The 13,949-nt window shown below is 37.9% G+C and overlaps 1 protein-coding gene across 2 annotated transcripts in view; it reads left to right on the forward strand.

The window, feature by feature from the left end:
• Nucleotides 1-6,866: 6,866 nt before the first annotated feature.
• Nucleotides 6,867-13,949, forward strand: part of LOC122795581 — a 245,578-nt gene continuing 238,495 nt past the window's right edge. For both annotated transcript variants that reach the window (XM_044063829.1, XM_044063831.1), the window contains exons 1-2: nt 6,867-7,199; nt 7,960-8,217. In XM_044063829.1, the coding sequence (XP_043919764.1) occupies nt 6,887-7,199; nt 7,960-8,217 (571 nt within the window). In that variant the 5' untranslated portion in view covers nt 6,867-6,886. The remainder of the gene's footprint in view (nt 7,200-7,959; nt 8,218-13,949) is intronic.

Consider the following 13,949-nt stretch of genomic DNA (forward strand, 5'->3'; position numbering starts at 1 on the left):
TCTGATGTTTATGTAAACTACCCCTTTCTACTGCAGCAGTTAATATGAGTACAGAAAATAACTGCTGCTGCAGTAAACATGAGTGCAGGGAATGATTCTGAATCCCACTATTGATTTCACTTTACAACACAAAAGGTTTTGTGCGCTGTTTCCAATATTTAAAAATTGTTGGTTGTTCATAATTGCTTTAGGATTTCTGATTGTAAGATCCTAACATGTGCAACTAATAGTGTTTAGCCAAAGAACAGACTATCATCTCTTCATCGTACAGTGCTGTGTTTTATTATAGATTCATTTCAGTTATATTGTTGCTTATTATATGAAATAGTAGGTATGTTACTATTTTCAGGCAGGATCGCATAGCATATTGCCATTTCTGCATAAACTGTGAAACAATAATTATCCTTTTAGTACACATTGACTGATATCTATAACACAAGTTTCTTTTATACATTTACAGCTATGTCTACATTTGAAATACCATAATATATTGAAACAAATTAAACCCATTCTTTACAATTATTACCACTGACTGGTCTTAATAACTTATTTCCTAAACATACAGTACAATATACTTCATGTATTGTACAACACCTCCCAAGCTTTAGACAGAAAAGCTTTCTGTAAAAGTTTTTCTACAAGTCTTAACTAGATATCTGAGGTCTTATGTTTAACCAGGGACATATGTTACCCTTGATATCATGCTATTTTATATAATACATTTAATTTCACATAGTTATAAGTATGCAATGATTTCAAGAACTGAGATGACCTCTGTGTGAGTCCACTGAATACATGAAAGTATGTCACCAAGGATGATATCCTTTTGTGGGAGAAATGAGTTGTTGTTGTGTCTTTCGGCTTTTCCCAGTTAGGGGTCACCACAGTGGAGCTCTGGTCCACTAATGATTGGTAGTTGATTTTTACATGCCGAGTTACCAGCCCTGACGCACAACCTTCAACGAAGGTCCACCCATTTACGCATGTCTCCATGCAGAAGACGCTCTAGCTGAGAATCGAACCGGACAGCATCTAATTAAACTGGGAGAAGCTTTTTTGTATTAGTGATCAGTAGAAGTATAATGGACAATGGATACCAAATGTATTAAGTAAAATAGATAGGCAATTGTATTTATTTGGTATTTTGATAGGTTGCTTTATTACACTAAACATTAAAGATAACTGAAAACAAATTATTATATAGGGGCCTGTTGTATTTAGATAAAAATCACCCAGAACACTGAACATAATGTTTGTAATCCAGTTAGTCTGTGAATCAGGAGGTGAATTAAAGGTGGATAGTGAGGAAGACGATGGGACAGAGGCAGCAATGAAGATGGCATTAGACTTTTCACCGGTTTTAAGGTATGCTTTTACCCAACAAGGTTGTTGTCATCCTGTGTAGATGAGGACATCAGAATGATTGACATTGTATTTTTTTTAATATAAGGAGCTTCACATGACCTCAAAACATTTATCCTGGGTCATCATCCCTTAGAGGAAAAATAAGGAGTCCACGAATGATGAAAAAAACAATTGTCTGGTTTGCATTAGGTCTCTGAGACTTCATGTGTGCTTGGACTGTGTTTAAATAACCACAATTCTAAGAAATCAGTTTTAGTAATGATACTACAGCAAATGAGGCAGATAATATGTAGGTTTTTGGTTTGATAGAAAGCAATGTGTTGCACTGAGACGCAGCAGCTGCAGATTGAAAAATTGTTGTGTTGGAGTTAGTAGGATAAGGGATTTGGTTGGAAAGTAGTTGGCTGAGAAAAAGTGGGCAACTGCCCTAAGAGCATACTTTTGGGGACAGTATTGACAAATGACAATGGTGTGATAATGCAATAGAAATACTTCTTGTGTGGAGTTTTGACTGTAGCAAGTCACTTGTTACATATAGTTGAAGGGAGTGCCAGACTGAGGAAATTGCACACGCTGCCAGGTGATGTATTTGTGTGAGAGTGAGCTCAGTTAGAATCTCTTACCTGCTGATCAGTCCTATGCAGGAAGGAAAACATTTGGCCGGAGGCTGTTAATCACCGACAATGTTAAAATGGCAATAAATAGTCTTTTTTTCCTGTATATATTTTATCTTCAAAAGTTTATGAAAATAATGTAAATAAATACGTCATTATGACCTATCATAACATGCTTCTAAAAATATGCATTTCCACATGGCCAACAGATATACTCTTCATATACAACACTTTATCCCAAGAAAATGCTCACATTGTTATATCAGAATATTCAAAAGTAATGTCTTATCCCATATAAGTAATAATAACAATAACAAAAGATAAACACTTTGGATTAAATAATACTTCTATTTTACAATCACCTAAAAAATAATAGAAGCCTTAGAGAAAAAACATTTCAGTATGAGCTACCAGCAACTATAACCAGGGTGTTAGCCACAGCTATAGCTGGCTCATGCAACACCTGATACCATTCCCTAATCTGTCACCCCTCAATTCCAAGCTGAGGAACAACAAAAGGTACTTTTAAAAACTTCCCACATATTACCTTTGCAGATTTGTAGCAAGTGAAACACTGAACTACTTCAGCCCAGCCTGCAAAAGCAGTATCGGCATTCATTTCTGAATTGGCATTCAGAAATGCTGGCATAGAAATGAATGCCAATACTGCACTACTGACTGATCATCATTTGCCGCTAGCATCTTGCACCAGGGGTAGCTGTCCCTTCACCCCACCCTTGCTATGTATTCAGTGTTAACTACTCCTGATGCACAAGATCTTGTGGTCATAACCTATTATGAAACTGTCAGATGTGTTCCCCATAGCACTTGCAGATAATATAATTTATGTTGTGACTATTAAGAAAACTGACATTTACTTTGTCTAACATACAGTTGAATAAGGTATATTAATATAAGCTTATTTAAATTGTTTGACTTCCCTGCCAGTATGTGCCTTAAGCTACACATCATGCTAAAACACTGGCCCTTCTTCCAAAAACCTGTACAACAAAACCCACCTAACTTCCTATGTGACTTCAATATACTCAGCATCTAACAGTAGCAGCCCTATCTAACCTCACTAGCTCCTACTAAACTTGTACCCATCTAACACTGACCATGACACTTTTATCACCTTCTCTTCCTATACGCTCACACCCATCATGATTTAGAGCCTTTGTCTTTCTTTTAGCCATATTCCTTACTGTTCCTTCTCATACCTCTCAACTTCCTATCACAAGAAATCTGGGCAAAGCCTTAAATAATGGGGGATAAAGACCTAAAATATGGACAGATTTTAAATATTGTGCTTATAAATTTAGAATATGTTAAAATAGCAGGTTTTGTGTTAGCTTGCATTTTTATGAAGGATATGAAGTCTGAAATTCATATGTATGTCATTATTTACTGACTTCAATTCTCTGTAGTTTGCCAGAAAAACAGACATTTTAAGAGGCGCAAACCAAAAATATGAGGCAAAAATCTGTCCATTGTGTGGAAATCTGGACAGTTGAAAGGTATGTTCCTTCTTTATTCTACTGGAAACCCTTCTTACCCAAGCTAACATTCTATCTCTACCACTGCTGCTGCTGTCTGGATTCCTCCTGCTCTTCACTATATTTTTTAATTCATCCTACTGTCACTTGAATTTCTTCCCTCTCATCTTTGCCCCAGCTGGCTGTATTATTTTCATTTTCCAGCAGACATGTGGCCTAGCTGTCTGCAACCTGAATATCTTTCATTCCAATTCATTTTATCCCCCTCCATACTTATGCACCTCTGGAGAGACCCATCACATGTGGAGATTACATGCCTCCTCCTCCTCTCCATACTTCCACCATGCTGTTTTCTTTCACTAACCTTCTGTCATAATCACCTTAGGGGATCTGTGCTATCTATACAGTAATCTAAGATGTGAATCATATACTGGGTCAATCCTTTTAAGCCTCTATGCTACTTCCCATGTTTTCTCCTTTTCCCAGACTAGGATTTCTCCCTTTCTTTACTGCTTCTGTGCCTCCATAGCTGCTGATTCCAATTATCATTCTAGATTATATATCAGCCCTATCTTTCCTTTTTTGGTCTCTCCCTGTGACCCTTTCTAGGCATATAGCCTACATTTGACAGAGTCACTTCTCCTTCGCCTCAACTCAGAAATTTGCTTGACCTTCATTAAAAGTACCCTCTACAAAAGCCAGTCCCCTTTCTCTGACAACAGTTTTGTCTGACAACCTAACAAAGTGTCAGCACATTTGAGCACACCAAATCCTGGAGATGCAGAATCCAGTAGTATTAGTTTTTTATTCATGAAACCTCCTATCAGTCTCTTCTAACTCCTACCCCACTACAGTCTTCTCACAGTCAGTCCACACTATTTCCATTATAAACTTATTCATAAAAACCTACATAACTCCTTATCAGCACCCTTTTCACTGCTACCAGCAACGATCCTTTCTTTTCATTGCCTTTCTCTTCCCGTAAATTTTACTCTTCTATTACAATCCATTGTAGAGATTTATCACTTGAGTTCTTTATTATTTTCAACACACTTACAGTCAACTCATACCTCTGAACATCTGGGATTCCCCAGCTGTATAGCCTTTTCTCATTTGTAAGCCCATATTTTTTGAATCTTCCATACTTGTCTCTACATATACACCTGTCACATATTCTCTGTTTTTGACATTGACTTCTGTCCCTGTGCTTTATTTCAATAATGCAAAGAAGATACATAGCCAATGGTAGAATGATAAAGTTAATAATTTCACTTGAACCACTAACATATTCACCTGTCCTGACCATCCATCCCATTGGTTTTATACACTATCTTTAAGCTGCTTTAATTTCTGTGTCTCATTTCTTTTAAGGTGGAATATTTTTTTGCCCTAAATACCTTTTCTCTACCATGAACATAGCAATCCTGCTTATATCTGATCTTTGAGGACCAGCATAACAATCATAGTTTTTAGGTGAAAGCAAAGGATAGATTCTACCCCAGTCTGCCTAAAGTGACTCAACAGCCATGTAACAAATCATCTCTATCTTCTATTAATATCAAGCAATCATCCATGAACAAATCCAAGTGGCTTCTACCTGCCTTGTCTCCCTTCTCCATTAAAACATCCTCAGTCATTGAGCCAAACATTTCCATTGCAATCCAAGACAAACTAGAAGAAACTGGGTAGCTATGCCATGCACTCCTTCTCACCTGCATTTCATTAGATCTCTCCCAGTTACCTAAGATCATCACTTGAGGGTTCATCTACAATGCCGTCACTTACAGGCAACACCTCCCTTTTCCCTTTCTCCATACCCTATGCAGTTCTAACTATCAGTAGTCGTGTACACAAAAAAGGAAAAAAAGAATATTCTGCAGCTGACATGAATCAGAGATTTAAAAGTGTTATCTGCTAGAGTTGTGTGTATGTGTAGTCTACACTTTGTGGTGACCTTTATGTATCCCTGTAAATATTTAACGCTGCAAGAATATCAGTAGGAAAATTAAAATTAGAGGGAGGAAAGTGTGACTTATATTTGTGTTGCCTGTTCACTCAGAATAGTGTACACTTAGTGTAGGCTTTATTTAATCCCAGGATTTGTTTTACACCAAGAACTTTCATTTTAAATGCTTGTAAGCAACTATAACACTTCACAAACATTTTTCTTAATGGATAGTGTATATGTGTTGTCTGGAAAGACTTAATGCTTGTTTTCAAAGCCACTTTGATGCATTTTATATTAGTGGTGCTTGGGGGGGGGGGCATGTGAAGGAGCATCAAGAAAGCCTTAACAATTTTAATTACTGGTGTATCACATGTAAATCTGTGTACCCAGTCCTGAGCTAGGATTTCTCTTTTTTAAATATATGTCATATAATGTAAAACAGCTACTTACTAAGTCAATAATTTGTGTAAAGGCTTATATGATCATTGATCACTCTCACTTTGCAACACTCCTGTTCCATTGATTCCCATTGCTCAAATACCATGCCATTGAAAGCCCAGAAAAATACTTAAACTGTAGTTTTGCAGGGTGGCAAGACCTCTGGACCCCCAATACCCTCACATCTCTACATATACTATGACTGAAATTGCACAACAATGGGAAAAAGGAGAAACTTCAAAATCCTGATTGTTATGCATTCCTGCTATGTCCTGCATTTAGTTGATGTACCATGTAATCAGCCAAAACACTGCAACTGTTTTGCAGTTGACTATCAGGTAGATGGCCACATGTCCAGGAGCTATGCAAAGGTATCTTGGAGCCAAATAACACATTTAGCTGAACTAAACCATAACTAGACCAGTGATCTCAAATGAGCAGAAATGTATCAATCATTTTCTTGTATTCTTTTCTGCTAAATCATAGCAAAGCAGTCATATAAAAGCAAATTACATGTGTCTTTTTGACATTTTCCTTATTTTGCAACCAGTTCCATCAGGCTACTAGTAATGGAATTAAAACCCCTGTGGATGGAAAAATAAAGGATCATCATTCCATGTTTTCTTCCAGTAGTTCTAAATATTTGTATAATAAGCACATTCACAAATTAAATTCCATGCTGGTGATAGTGTGTGTGTGTGTGTGTGTGTGTGTGTGTGTGTGTGTGTGTGTGTGTGTGTGTGGGTAAACCATAAGCTCATTGGACAATTGTTAACTCTAGATAAAGAACTAGAGAATTTTGTTTGAATTTAGTTATATTACTTATATTATGTTCTGTCAAAATCTGAGAGTAGTTTGGAATCACAAGACATTTTCTACACCTTGCAAACATGTTTATGATATCTGACAGCATTTACATTTGTATTTTTCTCTCACATCCAAGAACAAGTGGAATTATTACTGAATAGATTAAGAGTATATTTATAATTAAATGTTTCATATTTGTTGTTACAGGTAAAGCAGAAATGGAAACACCTGTTCTTCAATTCACAGCTTCTCCAGGAAACAGTGTTTTATTTCCAGGACTAGAAAGTGAACCACATGGTGGAGTCATTCAATGGGAGTTCACAGACCCATATTCAAAGCAAAAGTCCTTCTCCATTATAGATTATTATATCCTGTCACCTGAGCCAGAGATTTATTCAAATTATGCTGGTCGAGTCAAACTGTACAAGAATGCCTCATTATTACTTCTTAGTATAAACAAAAACGATGGTGGCATTTACGGTTTTCTAGTAAATCTAACCTTGTTCAGGCACATCAACTTGAGTGTTATAGGTATGTATGACTTTATAAATGGCTAGTACAGTGTCTGAAAACTAATAAGTGAATCACAGTGTGGAGTCATTCAGTGGGAGTTCATAGACCCATATGCAAAGCAGAAGTCCTGCTCTGAAAAATTTTAAAGACTTCATAAGATGCTGGTTAATGGATGTTGACATAACAACATAGTAGATGCAGGTACTCTTAATAATGCTGCTAGTAGGATCCAGAAATACTTGGCAGATTATTAGTGATGCTACTAATGAGATCCAGAAATTCTTGACAGGTTATTTGCAGAACTTAGCATCAAAGGCATTTCCTTTTAAGCCGGCGATATATGGAGAACTTGCTGCATCAGTTCCTCTTTGTAATATACAAAGGCCCAAGGGACAAGGTTGAATATTATATACAGCATACAAATGGGACTGAGATAACAAGATCAATTGTTAGTTACGTGACTAAATTAATGCAGTGAATAAATAACAAAGAGCAATATCTGTAGCTTGTCTGTTGCTAAGAAAATTATCAGACTTCTTGGGATAAATGTTTGCTGGCTGTCATAAATTTCTGTTTCAGTATATTAAATGTTGTAGCACCAGGGGGTATTATCTGTCCACACTGTGAAATGTTTTACAGACAAAGCATGAAACAAGGATGTTAACATTGTGTATTGTCAAACAACTTTTTTCCTCCATTTAACATTAAAATATTTTGTAAAATGCTAGTGAGGTCATAAATCAATTACTAACAATATGTTTCTTTTGTTTCAATGTAGACCAACTTTCATTTCCTTCCATCGTAAGAAATTTGACATCATTTAATAAATCAATTGCACTGTCATGCTCTGCAAAGGAAGAGGTCACAAGTTACATTTGGCAGAAAAATGGTGAGGAACTGCCTACCTCTGCAGTTCTTCTGAGTAGCAACCAGATAATTATAACAATGCCAGAAAAATATGTCTGTGAAAGATACAGGTGCATTGTGAAAAACCAGTTAAGTGAAAACTCTGCTGAATACCATCTTCATCCTCAAGGTATGCAAGCTATTCTTGCCTATGAAGTTGCGATAATCATTATCAGTCATTTGCATTCAGTGGCTTGTTTAATGAATATTTTACTGTATTTCTTAGTAGTACTATGAATCAGGGGTAGCTGAAAGGTTTTACTGAGCACCCCTGAGTGAACTGAAAATGTTTAGAAGCTCCCAGCGTAAACACAAACACAGCTAAATAGGTGCAAGAGTAAAACTCAACATTAAGATTACCATTAATCTGACAGTTCAATTAACATGAAACAAATATATTTTACTTGCTAGTAGAGAGAGTACCTAATCTTTTGTGAGGGGTTCATGAGGTGTGCAACCCACTACCACCACCTGTTTATTTTGTGCAATGTAATACTAGAAAATGTAAAGAATCCTGACATACATAAGTTGAGTGTTCTTTATTTGGTATAAAGATGCACAACCATTTTGCAGTTAGCAAATATAATTACTGGATTTTTTTTGTTCTGGCTCATTGACATAGCGTAAATGATGGTATAATAATTCACATATATAGAAATATAAATAGATGTGAAAGTATTTAGCCTTCTGTATATATTGCATATAGTGATACAGCTGCATAATTCATTTAGTTTCTGAATGTCATTATTATAAGCCAGTATATCAAGTAATAGAATTTTATAGGTTCATAGATTAGAACTAGGCTAACTGCCCTTGCAAGCCATTTTAAGCCTAGCCAATTATCCCCTGTGAGATTCAAACCCTGTACCTTGTGTTTGTAAGCCATTAGGCCACCCTCCCAACCCCACACACAGAAATTATTATTATTTTTTTAGAAATAAGTATGGCCATTCTATGATGGACTAACTTGCTGTCTTAAGATAGGCTTTGGCTTCCCTGCAATCCTAAAATGAATAAAACAGGTATATCGGAATGAATGAATGAATGAATTAGTTAACATTGAGAATAAAATCCTGGAAATAGTACATAATATCATCAGGAACTGTTTTCAACTATGTTAAAGAACTGGACTGCGAACATAACCATCTGTAACCAAGCAGAATGTCTTGCTAGCATGCATGTCAGTGGGCTCACAACACTGAATGTCAAGGGCATAATAAGGCATAAATAACTTGTATTAATTGCCTTTTGCATCTCATAGTGCTCCTGTTAGAGCATTAACAAAACCTCAATGTGTCTTATTCCACTTATAAAACAGAAAACTGACCTTTATTTATCAAAGTCAAAGAGAACACATAAAGTGTCAATGCATTTGATATGTAATAACATTATTAAAATGTTATAAAAGCCCCTTTTCTACCCAATAGCAATAAGATGAATTGAATATATATGTTTAATATGAGGAAATAAAAGCAAACATGGTGTAAAAACACCAGTATTAAGAAACACCACAGTTATTGCAAATCAACCTAAACTACACTCAAATGTATTTGCTATTTCTAAACTAGTCAACAAGATTTAAATGGATGAGCATTCAACCCTTCAAACTTAGACTCACAGATCTTGTACTCCCTGCTTGCTATTGTCAATAGAAAGTCACTGCTCATGCAGTCTCCATTTATGTACCAACGGCGATAGCATTCCCTTACCCATTGTCTCAGTTTTGGTGTGAATAGCAATATGATACCGTTGGAATATGTGAATGCAGAGTCAGGAGTGGGGGTGATTGTCCCCTTACCCCCCATCAGTGGGTGCAAGGAATAAATGTTTTTTTTTAAAGCTTTATTAAGTAGAAGTTTCTTCTAGTTGTTTTCATCTGGGTGAAGCTGTTTTGACAAGTCACAACTTTATTTCCAAGCATCATAAACAATTAATGAAATGCGCTTTCCTTCCATTACTACATTCTCAAACATTTACATCAATTTTGTGTAACTAGAACACCAAAGAAAGAGGAAAAAAAACAAGACAAAGAAGTACTGTATAAACAGAAAAAAACAGCAGTCCTAATACATTGCATATGCTATTACTTCATACATTTAAAACCTACTCTGTCATCAATATAGCATATTTTATTCTACTTTCTAGCTAGTTTTATAATTCAAGCAGTACACAAAAATGTTTAAAAAAAATCATTAAATTCTTTTACAGTCTGCAAGTCTTTGATAACTGGCCATGTCTTATGCTCATATATCATAAATTATTTCACCTTCTGTTCAGAACCATGTTTCCGGTCTTTAGAAATAACTGCCATTATAACTAAAACAGTGATGCTAAGTCATATTTTCTGCACTTGGGTAAGAGGAAAATGGGGTTTCCTCATTCCTAATAAGAAAAAAAGCTGCATTATGTAATTGGGGATGTCTAATAACTTACATTGCTGCCTTTGCAATTGTGGTCCATATCAAACAGATCTTGTTGCAATTCCATGCCATGTGAAGGTAGTCTGCATCCCTAAATCTACATCTCCAGCACTTACCGGAATAATTTGGACATGTTTAGTTTACCATGACATAAGTTGTCTGCCATAAATCAATCATTTTAAATCTAGCAAATACCAAATGTGAGGCTGTATAAACCTAACTCATTGGCGTGAGAACCTTCACCCATACTTCCTCTGACATTTTCTGACCCAGAAGATCATCCCATTTTAATTTAAAAGGGTTGAGAGAAGATGTCTGTTTCCTAGTCATCAACTAGTACCAAAGAACAATTAATCCTTTGTAGCTCTCCTTCCCTGCCAATATATACCTCACTCAATGGACAGCAGAGTTCATAGGTCAATACCAGGCTGCTGATCCAGGGAACCATTAGCGGCCCGGCCACTGTGCCCTAAATTGTAGGTACTCGATGAAATGACTAACTTATACCTAGTTGTGACCCCTTTCCATGAGAGCTTGAGGGGCCAGCCCTGGTATGTATTCACAACTGCCCATCCATTCATCCAGGTGGTCACAGTGCTACTTTGCTTTACATCTAAAAAAAGTCTGTTCAATAAAAGAGGATTACCTGGGATACATGTCAATCTCACCAGCAGGTCTTATTTATGTTTTAGTGAAAGTTAAGATTTCACCAGCAGGTGTTGAGGGTGTTATCAGTTTTATGGATTTGTAGGAGGTCACATTGGACTGGATGCTTTGCACCTTTGTAGGCTAGACAGAGGCTACTGCTTAAGAGTCTGTAGGAAACAGAAAACAGAGAAAGTACTTTAAGGTGGTTTGGGTGGCTCAAGTTAGTCATGCTTTTAATTTTCTTAGTGAGAAAATGCTGCAGTCTCTCAGCCTGGATTACATGCTTAGACATGCACATACCTAAGGGGCTATTATACTTTATTATGGGCCTGCTGAGGGAAACGTAGAGAAGACTGATATGATAACTTCCTTAGAACTAGAATAAATACCCCAGTGATTAGTTTGACAAGTTAAAAGGATTTTCTTACTACACTAGATAGATGGTAATCCAAGGATAGCTCATCAGCAGTGAAAAAGTGCCTAAGTCTCTAATGGGTTAATCAGCTTTCTAAGGGTTGTAACTTATGTAGTAACTGCATGGATGTCCCATTTTGCCTGAAGATCCAAGCTGAATTTCTTAGTATTTGATTTTAGGCCATGGCCAAGGCATCATTTATTGGACAACTCTGGTAACTACTCCTTTTAAAGAGAGTGTACCTACCACACTAATAGATTGGGTTCTATCAATTAGTTTGCTATCCATTGATTTAACATATGAATTTACATTTGGTTTGATTAGCTTGCTGATAAGGCAAGAATGTGGGATGGTACCAAATGTTTTGGTCAAGTTTAGGTTGACAGTGTGAACCAATTTGCCCAAGTCTAATGCATCAGTTACATGTTCTAACAAGCCAGTCAGGTTCAGGAGGCAGGGTCTGTCTTTAACAAACCCAAACTGACTTGGGTCCAGGACTTGTCGACTACCTGTGTTCTTGTTAATAAGTTCCATAATGACGAGTTCCACTGCTTGGCAAATAAGGCCAGTGAGGCTTATAGTCCAGAAGTTTCCTGGATCAGTAGAGGCTTTCCCTTGCAGTGTCTGTTGTTGATAAAAATGCAGCCTGGCAAATTATCAGTACCCATGAATTCTGGCACATTATCAATACCCCATGCAGCCTGGCACATTATCAGTATGCATGGAGCTTGACACATTATCAGTACCCATGGAGCTTGGCACATTATCAGCACCCATGCAGCCCATCACATTATCAGTACATCATGCAGCCTGGCACATTATCAGTACCATGGAGCCTGGCACACTATCAGTACCCATGGAGCCTGGCACATTATCAATACCCATACAGCCTGTCACATTATCAGTACCCCATACAGCTTGACACATTATCAGTACCAATGTAGCCTGGTGCATTATCAGTACCCATGCAGCCTGGCACATTATCAGTATGCATGGAGCTTGACACATTATCAGTACCCATGGAGCTTGGCACATTATCAGCACCCATGCAGCCCATCACATTATCAGTACATCATGCAGCCTGGCACATTATCAGTACCATGGAGCCTGGCACACTATCAGTACCCATGGAGCCTGGCACATTATCAATACCCATACAGCCTGTCACATTATCAGTACCCCATACAGCTTGACACATTATCAGTACCAATGTAGCCTGGTGCATTATCAGTACCCATGCAGCCTGGCACATTATCAGTATGCATGGAGCTTGACACATGATCAGTACCCATGTAGCTTGGCACATTATCAGCACCCATGCAGCCCATCACATTATCAGTACATCATGCAGCCTGGCACATTATCAGTACCATGGAGCCTGGCACACTATCAGTACCCATAGAGCCTGGCACATTATCAATACCCATACAGCCTGTCACATTATCAGTACCCCATAAAGCCTGACACATTATCAATACCAATGGAGCTTGGCACATTATCAATACCCATGCAGCCTGGCAAATTATCAGTACCCATGCAGCCTGGTGCATTATTAGTACCCATGCAGCCTAGCACATTATCAGTATGCATGGAGCCTGACACATTATCAGTACCCATGGAGCTTGGCACATTATCAGCAGTCATGCAGCCCAGCACATTATCAGTACATCATGCAGCCTGGCACATTATCAGTACTCATGGAGCCTGGCACATTATCAGCACCCATGCAGCCCAGCAGATTATCAGTACATGATGCAGCCTGCCACACTATCAGTTCCCATGGAGCCTGGCACATTATCAGCACCCATGCAGCCTGGAAAATTATCAGTACATCATGCAGCCTGGCACATTATCAGTACCCATGGAGCCTGGCACATTATCAGCACCCATGCAGCCTGGCAAATTATCAGTACACATGCAGCTGGGCACATTATCAATACCAATGCAGCCTGGCACATTATCAGCACCCATGCAGCCTGGCACACTATCACTAACCATGGAGCTTGGCACATTATCAGTACCCATGGAGCCTGGGACATTATCAGCACCCATGGAGCCTGGCACATTATCAATATCCATACAGCCTGGCACAGTATCAGTACCCATGTAGCTTGACACATTATCAGTACCCATGGAGCCTGGCACACTATCAGTACCCATGGAGCCTGGCACATAATCAGCAACCATGCAGCCTAACATGTTAGTACACCATGCAGCCTGGCACATTATCAATACCCATGGAGCCTGGGACATTATCAGCACCCATGCAGCCTGACACATTATCAGTACCCATGTAGCATGGCACATTATCAGTACCCATGCAGCCTGACACAATATCAGTATCCCTGGAGCATGGCACATTATCAGTAGCCATGCTGC

This window comes from Protopterus annectens, chromosome 2.part2, assembly GCF_019279795.1.
Source record: "Protopterus annectens isolate FY-2018-M chromosome 2.part2, PAN1.0, whole genome shotgun sequence".
NCBI lineage: Eukaryota > Metazoa > Chordata > Ceratodontiformes > Protopteridae > Protopterus > Protopterus annectens.